This window comes from Trachurus trachurus, assembly GCF_905171665.1.
Source record: "Trachurus trachurus genome assembly, chromosome: 11".
Lineage (NCBI taxonomy): Eukaryota > Metazoa > Chordata > Actinopteri > Carangiformes > Carangidae > Trachurus > Trachurus trachurus.
In genome coordinates, this window is record NC_139904.1 from 2,188,217 (window position 1) to 2,201,453 (window position 13,237).

General features: G+C 41.3%; 1 protein-coding gene across 3 annotated transcripts in view; it reads right to left on the minus strand.

The window, feature by feature from the left end:
- Positions 1 to 261: 261 nt before the first annotated feature.
- The window catches only part of cica (capicua transcriptional repressor a), a 75,873-nt gene continuing 62,897 nt past the window's right edge, over positions 262 to 13,237 (minus strand). For 2 of the 3 annotated variants that reach the window (XM_083982129.1, XM_083982127.1), the window contains exons 18-22: positions 12,580 to 12,749; positions 9,779 to 9,930; positions 8,669 to 8,815; positions 6,842 to 6,967; positions 262 to 4,043 (exon numbers count right to left, since the gene is read on the minus strand). In XM_083982129.1, coding sequence (XP_083838255.1) covers positions 3,709 to 4,043; positions 6,842 to 6,967; positions 8,669 to 8,815; positions 9,779 to 9,930; positions 12,580 to 12,749 — 930 coding nt within the window. In that variant the 3' untranslated portion in view covers positions 262 to 3,708. The remainder of the gene's footprint in view (positions 4,044 to 6,841; positions 6,968 to 8,668; positions 8,816 to 9,778; positions 9,931 to 12,579; positions 12,750 to 13,237) is intronic. The other variant, XM_083982128.1, reaches the window with a different exon arrangement.

Sequence of the window (13,237 nt, forward strand, 5' to 3'; positions counted from 1 at the left end):
TGCAAATTGATGATAAAGGAAATGTGGGAAAGAAAAAAAAAACCTTTGAAATGTGGGAACATAGGGCTGAGGGAACAAAGGGCTGAGGGAACATAGGCACGCTCCCCATTTTGGAGACAGAATAGTCAAAACAGTTTCTAAGTCATCTGACCGACACTGAACACTTGGACAACGTGAAAGAAACAAACTGGACGACATCAGACATTGTGTTAGAACTTTAATATTTTCAATATTTAGTTTTTTTGTTGTTGTTTAGAAATATTGCACATGGTCAACATGCCTGCTTATGAGATAACACTCACCTCGCTCATCCTAAAATTCCTTCTCCAAAGTAAGGACAGTTTTATTTTTAAGCACAATCATACAGTGTACACGCATACATGTGTGTGTATGCACATATGTCTGTGTGGGTGTGTGCACGCGTGCATGTGATTGCACATGCATGCAGATGGACACTTTTACAGCCCTAACCCCAAAGAGAAGTGAATTGATAGTCTTCTATTACCTGTGTGTCGTTTATATATATATATATATATTTCTATATATTGTATATCCTGAATATATATCTGATATATATCCTGAATCATCTGGTTTGATAACAGTCAAGATGGCGGACAAAATAGTCATGGTGACTATAAAAATACTGTCTCTAGAGTAGAATATAGAATGTAGAGTACAATGAAAAATATACTATCGATAATGTTGCTGTGTGGTGAAAGAACAAGAGGTTGGTTGTGTTAACACGCTACCTGCATGTGCCAAAACATACACACACACCCGCACACAGACCTAAATGCACATATATAGAAATATCGGTATATATATTTTTTCACACATCCAACTGTATACAGAGAAATAAAAGAGATACCCATAATAATAATAATAACTACCCCCCACTCTTCACCAAGGAAGCAAAGAGCCAAAAAGTGCTATTCAAAAAAATTGTCTTTGACTTTTAGTAAGTTATACTCTCTATCTCTTCAACAAGAACAATAATTGCGTGATTCTTTTTTGTTTTGTTTTTTTATACCATAGTTAAAGATAGTATCACAACAGCTCATTCCTCTCACTGACTGACTGCACTGGATTTCATTATAATAATAATATCTATGGCACAGAGCCGTCCCCCGAAAAAACTAAACAAAACAAAACAAAACATCCCACCCTTTTTCCAAAAAGGAAAAAAAACTAAAAAAAACAAAAAAAATAAAATAAATGTCCTATTGCACCATTTGATGGGAAAGGATAAAGTGTCAAGAAGAGAGGGAAGAGGGGGAGGGCTCCAGAGACTGCCCTCTAGGGCTGGTCTAGGATCTGCTTTCCCTGATCTAACCCTAACCAGAACCATCCTGAGCTACATAGCGCTTGACCCGGGACCAGTGCTTAAGGGCACTTTCTAACAACACTTGAGGGGAAGGAGAGGGGAAGGGGAGGAGAGGAGGAGGACGGGTGAAGCCGGGGAAGGAGGAGAAGAAGGTCTGAGGAGGAGAAGAGGAGAAGAGGAGAAGAGGGGAGGATGAGGGGGGAAAGGTGGTTGATAACATACGGAACAAGGTTTATTATTATTAATATTATTCTTTTTTTTTCTACTAAAACAATCTCTAAAAACAATACTTTCCTGATTTAACTTACGGCGGTCCCACGCGAGAGAGGAGGCCGCACAAATTGTGCAAACACCTGATTTCAACGTTTTACAAAACGACGACAACAACCCCCCCCCCCCTCCCCCCCAAACCCCCAAACCCAAACCCACCCCCCTTTTTGCTCCCCCACTTCTGTGTCTGGTGAGAAATCATCGTCGGGGAGGTAGAGGAGGAAAAGGAGAAACCACCCCTAAGTACGATTAAAAGTGTGGGGTGTGGTGGGGTAAAGGGGCAAGGGAGGGGGTTAGGGTTGGGGTTAGGGTGTAGGGGTGTGTGGGGGGGGGGGGGGGGGGCACAGACTGATTTTTGTCCCCTTCTTTGTCCAGAGTTTTTGTTTTTTTTGTTTGATTTTTGTTTTGTTGTGATTTTTTTTTTTTACTTTTTATGCTGGAGAAGAAACACAATAGTAGAGCCACGAGAGAGAAAAAACAGGCCACGGTAAAACTGGTTATTTCCACGGCAACGATAACGAGAGAAAAAGCAACATCATCATCACCATTATCATCATCATCATCACCATTATCATCATCATCGTCATCGTCATCGTCGTATCCACGAGCGTCGTCCAGTCTCGTGTCTCTTCTCTGCTGCTCCGCCGCCGGTGTCGTCTCAGTGTCGAACTTTAACGTTGATTCTTCAAAAAGCCTCACAACCACAAAGTCTCTTTACATTAATTAATCTCTTTACGGTGCCTGCTCCTCACACAGGGTTTTTTTTTCGGGGAGGCGGGAAAGGGAGGAGAAACTCCCCCTCCACCTCCCCTAACAGATATACAGACATTTATATATATTTATATAATATATAATAATAATCAGCTCCCACCATTGATGAGGACTCATCAAGTCTCTTTCAAAAATGGCGATAACTGAAGGTGCAAAGATTGGTCACACTCCATCCCAGCTCCTGCCTCCTTCTTCCTTTTTCTCCTTTTTCTTTTTTTTTTTTAGTTAGTTTGTTTTTTTTTGTCCAGGAGCGAATAGATTTCATGCTTTCAAGTTCCTCTTCTCACTACAATCACTAAAAACTGTGCAGGCCAATGGCTTGGTCAGACCGGGGTCGACTGTGTTCGTGTGTGTGTGTGTGTGTGTACGAGTGCTCACACAGATGCACAGATGAGTGTTTATGCATGTGTGTGTTTATGCATGTGTGTGTGTGTGTGTGTGTGCTGTCTGTCTTGCAGCATCGAGGGGCTGTGGAATACCAGTGGAGGTCGTTGGGGTTGTGTTTGTGTGTTTGTGTGTCCCGACCACTGTGCTGAGGAGTGGAGGGGGGGGGAGGGGGAGGGGCCAGGAGGAGGAGGAGGAGGAGGAAGAGGGAAGAGGAGGTCAAGTCAATGGCATCTGAGGGCTGGTTGGCTGGCAACAGCAAACTGCATCTGCACAATAAGTGACAAAGTGCCTTTGTGTGTCATCATGGTCCTTGGTGGCGGCGGCCGACCAAGAGTAACAGTCTGATTTGGTAAATGTGTGTGTGTATAATGTATGTGTGTGTATATGTGTGTATATGTGTGTGTGTGTGGGATCATGTGCATGCTGGAGATTACATACGCACCAGGGTTTGTGTGTGTATGTGTGTGTGTGTGTGCCAGAGAGATAGAGAGTGTGTACCACAGAGTTTGTGTGTCCGTCTACAAACTACTGTACAAATGTGCTGAGCTGAGACCTGGGCCGAGTGTCAACGGAACGGAGGAGAGAAAAGAAAAGAAAAGAAAAGAAAAGAAAAGAAAGAAAAGAAAGAATCCAAACACTACAAGAAGCACTTGACTCGTCTGAACCTGCTTTTGACTCGTCCACTTTTGAGGCTTATTTTTTTTTAGTTTTTTTGTCTGTCTGGTGAGACAAATCAAGCGCACATCGTTCGTTGAATAGTTTGAATATTTGTGTATAAGTGTGTGTATAAGTGTGTATAAGTGTGTGTGTGTGTGTGTGTATAAGTGTGTGTGTGCCCAGGTCTGGTGGTGGAGAGTCGTGCCAGTAGAATAGATCCTGCTGGTTCAACACATACGAGAACACACTCCTCTCTTCTCTCTCTGTCGTCGTCGTCTTCGTCTTCGTCCTCTCCAGCTTTACGATCCTTCGCTCCTCGGCTCCTCGGGGCTGCGGCCTCGGTCTCCTCCCTGTTGCTCCGCCGCCTCCTCCCGGGCTGATTGATTGAAGGAGGAGGAGGAGGAGGAGGAGGAAGAGGAGGAGCTGTGGGACGGGATGATGGCGGCGGCGGCGGCGGCTGCAGCTGCAGCAGCTGCGGCGGCGGCTGCAGCTTCGAGCGAGCCTCCCAGCTCCAGAGTTCCCGGCGTGGCCGTCTGCATGATCTTCTGCCGGACCTCGCGGATCTTCAGCTGCAGACAAACCTTGGTGGGGAAGGTGTCGGAGTACCGGGTCTGGAAGGCCGCGGTCGCCTGGGCTGCAGAGGAGGAGGAAGAAGAAGAAGAGGATGAGGATGAGGATGGCGTCAGGTGTTTCCTCACATCCTGTGTGTGTAAAACAAAGCTGGAACCAGAATAGTTGTGAGCACATCCAGTCCTAGGATTATCAGAGGATCAGAGAAAAAAGAAAAAAGAGAATATCTGCACACTGGATTAAAGCTCCCATATGTTTAACCCTCCTGTTGTCCTCCTGGGTCAAGGAAGGAAGGAAGGAAGGACAAAGGGAAAGATGGAAGGAAGGAGGGAACAGATTGGGTCAAAAAGGAAGGAAGAAGGAAGGAAGGAAAGGAAGGAAGGCAGAGAGGGAAAATGGATTGTGGAAAGAAGGAAGGGAAAAGGAAAGAGGAGGGAGGGAATAGATTTGTTCAAGGAAGGAAGAATAAGGAAGGAAGAAGGGAAAGAACTAGGGAGGAAAGAAGGAAAGGTAAAGGGAAGGAAAGAAAGATGGAGGGATAGGGAACAGATCAGGTCAGTTGGATCAAAAGAGGAAGGAAGAAGAAGTAAGAACGAAGGAAGGAAGGAAGGAAGGAAGGAAGGAAGGAAGGAAGGAAGGAAGGAAGGAAGGAAGGAAGGAAGGAAGGAAGGAAGGAAGGAAGGAAGGAAGGAAGGAAGGAAGGAAGGAAGGAAGGAAGGATGGAGGAAGGGAACAGACTGGGCCAATTTGACCGAGAAGGACAACAGGAGGGTTAATTGTTAAGTGCAACGTTTTGACCAAGGTGGTCTTCCTCAGGCAACTAGAGAAATGGTGTGACAGGTAGCAGGCATATACATATATAGGCGGAAGGCCTGATGACCCGATGATCACACCTCTGTCATTAATATAGGCGGGCTTCAAGTGGGCCATTATAGAGAGCCGAAGCGGAAGCAGGAAGTAACGTCGCCATGGGACCTCAACTCTGAAAAAGTCTCCATGTAAGTGAACGAGACTCCAAGTTTTATTTTGTGATCCGATTGAATTGTGCCATGAGAAAAAAATATGTCCTCTACCTGTTTAAAACATCACGTTTCATGCTGAGAAATCAGCAGTTTGTTGTAAAACTGTTGTAAAATAAAATTCCGAAGAGTCCATAACCAGAAAGACTACAAGTTGCGTAGGTGACGTCACCACATGGCGTCCTTCCTTTCCCGTGTCAGTTGGTGACGTATTTTTTGTGGGACACCAGATCTGTAGTCCGTAGAGCATCTTCACACTAAATACATTCTTCTGTTGCCGTTTTAAGATAAACTGCTGATTTCTCGGCATGAAACGTGATGTTTTAAACAGGTAGAGGACATATTTTTTTCTCATGGCACAATTTAATCGGATCACGAAATAAAACTTTGATTAATTTGTTTCTCGGTTGTTTATCAGTAACAAAAGTAAAGGATGTTTTACAAACCAAACAAACGGAGGAGAAAGACGAGGAAGGAAAGACAACAAAGAGCTGATGTCATCACACTCTGCTTCAGATTCCCTGCATAGTTTCTCTCTGTGGTGTGAAGGTATAAACTGTGGACAATCAGCTGAGTCAAAGCTGCAGATTTCTGAATTCATTCAAATGAGTTTGTGTCTTACAAAGTCAAATGAATCTGCTCTGAAAGTCTCTGCAGCTGTTTGTGAAGAGGTTTCAGGTTTAACGGATCAAGTCAAAGATTAAATCTCAGTTCGTTTCCCATCAGAACACGTTGTTCTATCAACAGGTGGAGGAGCTGCAGATGTCAGATGTTTAAAAACAGAGCGATGACGGAATAAACTGAGATATTTTCATAGTTTTGAATTTTAACTTTTCTCCTTTTTCTCTCTTCTTCCTGTTCAGTTTTTGTTTGTAAAAAAGTTTAAGGAGGAAAGTGACAGAGTTCCAGTTTCATGTAACATTATATTAGTGTTTATTTAAGGTTATCAAAGTTAATGTGATCATAACATGTTGATGCAAATTCCTTTTAACACCTCTATTCTTATACGATCGAGTCACGTTCTGTTATATTGACCTGAATCTGTCTCAGTTTAAAACATCTCTGAGCTGTTGTTGATGTTTGAGCTCTGAGGGTTTCTGGTTCATTTGTGATAAAGTTAAATTTGCATTAAACTGCATATTAAACACTGGGGAAACACTTTTCAAATCACTTTAAGGTTAATTTTCAACAAGTAAAAAATATATAAAGATAAAATATATATAAAGAAGAAATATTTGCATCAATAAAAAGGTTTAAAGGGAGTTTCTATTTGGTTATAAAAAAGTCTCACGTTAATGTGGATGAATCTACGTTACCACTTGTTAATGGTCCATTTTAGATAAATCTATGGTTTTGTCTCTATGGTTATTTTGTTATTATTAGTGGTGGTGGAAATGCTGGGCGAGCCGACCAGCGTTTCTTTACTTTCGGTTTCGTGGCGAGTCATGAGAATAACGCCGCCGAATCTCCGTTTATGGTGGGAACTACGACGGTATGTGATCGTCTTCCAACCTCTGACTTTAATTCTTGATGAATGAAAACATGAGTCTGTCTTGCGCCGGTCAAAGAATTTCACGGTGCGGAGGCTCATAAATGTAGTGTGGAAACACTTCGCTTTTCCAAAACTCCTCGTTGTCCCTTTAAATTTGCATTAAACTGCATATTAGCACTGGGGAAACACTTTTCAAATCACTTTAAGGTTAATTTCAACAAGTAAAAAATACGTGATTACTTTGTGATGGACAGTGAAGAAATATTTGCATAAATAAAAAGCTTTAAGTTTTATTTTTATGTGTTAAATATGAATAAGAGCTGTAGTAAACCTGAGGTGGAGGTGAGTTACCTGATGGGAAGAAGCCGTGCTCCTGAAACAGCTGCATCACCAGAGCTCGGCGCTGGTCCAGAGTTCTGCGCAGAGACGAGTACGGGACCCGGTCCAGGTCTCCCAGCATATCCTCCCCCTCGGTCCCTGGGGGGGGGGGGGACACAGAGGGAGTCAACAAACCGCTGTGGATCATCACCATCATCATCTTAAAGGGATACTTCACCCAAAATCGATAATTCCCCAATCGTTCGGGTTCGGAGAACTTCCAGAGTCATCCAGGGCCGTTGTATAGGGGAGAAAGGTGGTGATAACTCTAGGGGCCCAGCGCCCAGTGGGGCCCATAAAAAACCCCAGTAGTCTAATCTTTGTATGACTGATTTATTCTGCGTAAGACCCTGACTGATACTCATAGTACACTGTAAAAACTCTACATCTTTCCAAGAATATTTGTCTTATTTCTTGTCCAAATGTCTCATTTCTATTCAAAGCTAATCTCTTTCCACTTAAAATAAGACTCACAACCTAAAAATTAACTTGTTTTTACATCATTTTCATTTGTTTCAAACTAATTTTCACTTGAAATAAGTAGAAAAATCTGCCAGTGAAAGTAAGTTTTTTGTGCTTGTAATAAGGAAGAAAAACTTGTTCCACTATCAGATTTTTTCTACTTATTCCAAGTGAAAATATGTTTGAAAGAAGTAAAAAGTGTCTAAAAACAAGCTACTTTTAATATGATGAGTCTTATTTTAAGTATAATGAGATTTGTTTTGACTAGAAATTACATTTTGACAAGAAATAAGACAAATGTTCTTGCTAAGATACTTGAGTTTTTGCAGTGTAATGCTGCATTAGCATCAAAACAAAGTAGGCTAAATAAAAAATTATAATACATACGTAGTCTAAGAAAAAAAACTGGAAAATTAGGGGGAGGGGCCCACTTTAGTATTCTTTAAGGGGGCCCAGAATTCCTAGCAACGGCCCTGAGTCATCAAAACACTTTAGAAGTTCCAGGGTGGGTCCGGCTGGTGACGGGTTTACATATAATAGCGGTGGATAGAGTTCACTTTTGAATCATCCAAAACACACACTATGAAACATCCAGATACCTCCATACTGCTCGTCTGTACTGACCCAAGTGTCCTGAAGCAAAGACATGGAAAATGAATGTGATCTGTGTTTTTAGCCTTGTTGTAGCAGTAGCTCCCAGTGGCTGCGTTGATGTTTGCTGTGAGATGTTCTTCATCTCAACATCCAATGGTTTACAACGACGAACAAACATCAACAACTCAACTCCAGCACTTTAACATTCAATGGTCACTTTATTCTTGGTCTGTCATGAGCAACAAGATTCATTGTCTGTCTATGATGTACTGTACCTGCCACTCTTATTGTTATTGTACTGTTTTACCCGTTTACTGCTAGTATATCTCTGTCTTATTACAGTGTACAATGTTAACATCAACCTGCCTAGGGACAAAGGATGGAAATTAGCTAGTTGCTGTAATCCTGCATATTTACACGCAAGTGTCTATTAATATGTATTGTCCCCTGATTTTTTTAAATCAAAATCAAAATATTCATTCATTCATTCAACAGAGCCACTGGGAGTGTGTGTTTTGGACCATTCAAAAGTGAACTATATCCGCCGCCATTATGTGAAAACCCGTAGCCAGCCGGACCCCCCCTGGAACTCCAAAAGAGTCTTGATGACTCCAAAAGTTCTCCAAATCCTTCCTTGGCATGACGGTGAGTAGATGATTGGTGAATTAGCCTATCGATTTTGGGTGAAGTATCCCTTTAATCATCATCATCATCATCTGCTGCTGCTGGTGCACCATCATGTACCTGAGGGCTCACCTGGTCTGTCGAAGGTGAAGATGTCGCCCTCACACTTGGCGGCGCTCTTGGGGGTGTTGGGCTCCGAGCTGCAGCTGGACAGACGGCGCGTCTTCCTCCTCGGGGAGCTGGGGTCGTCGGCCGCCGCATCCAGGTCTGGAAAAAGAAAATCAATTTAGAGATTTTGGGCTATTTTTCTTCCTTAACATGTTTTCTTTCAGAAAAGTCAAAAGAAATGGTAGAAAATCCACTTTAAGGTTTTTATTTTACTTCATTTTGTCTCTTTCGTCAGTAGATTTCTTCTAAATTCACCAAAAGTTACCAGCTACTGTGACAAACTGTGCTGTGCCTTTTGTCATGTCAGGTATCATTGTAAAGCTCTCTCTCTCCTGAACAATTATGTATCTAGGCTCTAAAAATGGTAATTTCCCCCGTATCCGCAACCAATCGTAAAAGTACGATTTACATTAACAATCAATGGAATTTTACAGTACGAGGCCGTTTTCTCAAAGTGAGTTTTTCCTCAGACTCTGAGCTTCAGCAGCACTTACAGACACCAAACCTTCCAGTTCGATTCCTTTCTATATTCTGAAGGTTTTTACAGAGGGGATTGTTGATATATCATTCACAGCCTCATTTATACAACGTTTTATCCCTAAAAACAGGGCGAAATTTGATTTTTTTAGGGCTGGTGACAGTATTTTCTCATTTACAGAGTGATAAAAAGAGATATCCAGAATCCCCTCTGTAAAAACTTCTGACTCTAATATGTCAACACAACAAAACAAGAATTTTTAAAGTAGCTTTATCCATTTTTCAGATTTCGGGTCTGGAAATGTATGCAAATTAGGGCATATTTCATCAGATATTGCCTCATTTACATATTTAAACATAAAATTTGACAAAACTTGTAATACAAAAAATATCTGTCTTAATGTTAGTGATAAACTTGAGAGGTTTCATGGTGATATCTGTTATTTAAACTTTTTACCCTATTCACCTGTAGTGTCTCCCCTTGATAATAACAATGAAGAACAGAGGCAGAAAGTCTTAAAAGCTTAAATCTAATCTAAAAAACCAAATGAGATATTGTGTTAAAAAAATCTAAAATGTCTTCACCGGTGGAGTTGCGCCTCTTCTTGCGATAGCTGCCCAGGATGGCTCGGGGCGAGGTGGCCAGACTCTGCAGGGTGGGCGAGGGCAGCACCTCCTCGGGGTTGAACTCTGGAAGCTCGGCGAACCGCTCCTCGAAGTAGGTCTCCGACAGAACCCTGCACCGGTGGAGGGAAGGAAGGAAAACACAGCCGTCACACTCACAGGGCCGGATTTACTAAAGGTTTGCGTGTATTAAAACGTGTGCAAACGTGATTGCACGCGCAAACACACGTGGAACCTGATCTACTAACCGGACGCAGTGAGGATTGCGTCTCTCAAACGGGCAAAATAGCACGTGCGATCCATTTAGCGTGTTTGCCTTGATGAATATGTAAATATGGGCGTTTCAGCCAGAACGTGCAGAATACTGGGAGGAGTAGATGCAAATCGATTTATTTAGCGAGCGCAATGTGATTTTATTTACCAAACTAGGAAGAGATTGCGGTGGCTGTTTTTGCGTCTTTATTTACCACGTCTGAAAACCATGTACTAACTGATACAACTTTGCCAAAACGTATGCGTTTATTGGTTTGATACCTGTCAGATAGGGCTGGGACGATATGCTTTTCTCCCGATTCGATTCTTCTACGATTTTTTGGATGGCGATTCAATTTAAATTGCGATTCTACGATATTGCCGATTCTCTCGATTTTTAGTCTGCACTTTTAACATTTATCTGCACACAAATACTGTAGGAGCCTATAAATTAACATACTCCATTATAAAGTGAACTTAAACCCTTTTCAAAGCCTGTACTCTCTGTATGTAAAAGAGGCGAACAAATACACATTGCACAATATTTAAAAAATTTCCAAAAAAAAAAAAAAAAAATTCAAAAAAAATTTTTTTTTTCAAAAAAAAAAAAATCGATTTAAAAATCGTCAAAAAAGATATCGCGATATCTATGTGAATCGATTTTTTCTCCCACCCCTACTGTCAGAGCCCCGTGATCTTACATCTCTGCATTTCCTCACGTCTGGGTAATTCTGTAACAGTTTTTCAGCCGTGTTAAAGGTCTTTTACGCGCCGTTACGCACGGTGCACGTCTGTCCTGCAGTGCGCTCCTCTCCTCTCCTCTCCACTCCGCTGCCTGTTCATCACTATATGACGAGTTGGGCCCTGTAGCGATTTGTGTTTATTAATCTAAACAGAGCGCGAGAGAGATGAACACACATGCTGTCATTGTGTGCATCGGATCAAATGTCATTCTGTCCCTTCGTCCGTCCAGCTCTCTGTCCACTCTCTCCATGGCGGAAACGATTACCACGCGCAAAACCCTCATTTACGTATTGTGGTTTGCACGTGTTTTCATTTAGCGGGTTACTCTTAGTAAATCACCTGTTTTGCGTGCACTAACCAAACACGCAATATTTTAGCGGGTGCAAACAATTTAGCGCCCGCTATCTGGGACCTTAGTAAATCCGGCCCACAGTGTTTTAAAAACCCCTCGGCCTCGGGCCTCCACTCCACTCCACTCCGCTCCGCTCTGCCTGGGCTTCCTCTTCTCTGTGGCTTCCCCACCAACCTCTCCACACGCGCTCTAAATACAGAACGCAGAGGTTGAGCTCTGCGCCCACTCACATTCAGTAAACAAAGAATCTCCACTGTGGGTTTTTTATTTTTTATTTCATTTTTATTTTTTTTTATGAAGTTGTTGGAGATTCGCTCAACGAAAACTAAAAATGGAGCAGCAGCAGCAGATCCCACTGAAGCGTGGAGAGAAACCGGAGCTACGGCTCGTCATCGTCAAGCTGCTTCACGCCGTAATTACACAGTCAGGAGGAGACCGACGGACGGAAATGTAAAGTGTTACAACAACAGAGAGAAACTCAGACTCTGGACTTTAACACCAGGTTCATTATAACTAATATTATTATAACAAAACAAAAACATTAGGAAATAGAAGTTGTGACTCTAAAGTAGAGACGACGATTCCCTTCATCTACAAATGGATAAATTCACAAAGATCATCTGTCTAACAGTTTAATATAAAATAAAAAACCTCCCTATTTACTGAATAATGAAAACAGATCTAACTGCTTCGTCTCTTTAAAACATGCTGCATTTCCCTACAAAAATATACAAATATGGTCTGATAAAAGCAGGTTCTTTTACATTTTATATCCAAAGTATATTACATAAATACAAAACCTGGAAAATAAATTCTAATTTAAATCCCTCAACCTGCTCCCATAATTTAAAATGAACACAGTTTCCCATAAAGTTGGAATAATCTTGTTTTCCTATTATAAAGGTCAATTGTGGTTTAATTTTCACAGTGATCAATTGAGTTTTGAGATAGATTAGATATACACTTTATCTATCAAGAATAATTCACATTGGGGCATTGTTGTCCTACATCAGTGGCCCTTTAGTCATGTTTAAAGAGTGTGTTTTATTTATGTCTTGTTTGCTTTAAGAATTTGTATTATTATTATTATTATCTCCCTTTTTAAATGATGATAATAATAAATTCTTGTGTGATTTTATAATGTCCTAAATGTTTTTTTATATGTATGTAATATTTCTTATCCTATATGCCATTTTATGTTATACACTGTATCTCTGTTTTAACTTTTTGAAGCACACTGAGTTTACGCTTGTCGTATGAAATGTGCTATATAAATTAATTTGACTTGACAAAATATGAAAAGAATAAATCACATAGTCACAATAATTTCATGAGAAGATGTGAAAAAACTATATTATTCCACCTTTATGTGCAACAGTGTGTAATAAGAGTTCATCTTCGTGGTGTCACTCACTTGTCGATGGAGTCGGGCGTCTTTTTGAGCGGCGGGGGTCGAAACTTGGTCTTCTTCGAGGACGAGGAGGAGGAGGAGCAGGAGGAAGAGGAGGGGGGCTCTCGTTCTGCAGGAGGAGGGGGAGGAGGGTCCAGACCTGAGGGGGGTGGAAGAGGGGAGCGAGGTCCAGCCTGAGGGGGGAGACAGGGGGAGGAGGGTGAGACATGACCGACATGATGATACCTGACGTCATCATCTACAACTTCTGGACCCTGTTATAGCTGTTTTTGCTCATCTTTCATGTTTTCTCCAGGTAACAAGCTCGTAATAAGCTAAAAACAATGCAATAAATGCAACCAGTGGTGCAGCTATTTTATATTGTTAGTATATTATTTTATGTTTTTGTCTTTTTTATTGTCATTTCTTAGTTATTAATACCATGATCCGCAGTATCTTACTTTAATTATTGTTTAATATTAATTGGATGAGACGTTATCAGCTGTTTTCTCCTTCTATCTTCATTTATTTGATCAGTGCAGAACTTTGTAACCTCGTTTAAAAAAATGTGCTAGGCCTTATATATAATATAAAGTTTATTATCATCGTCATAAATCAATATCTGCTTTTATTTTATGAAACAAAAATCTGTACTTGTAATTTCCAATAACATTATCAATGA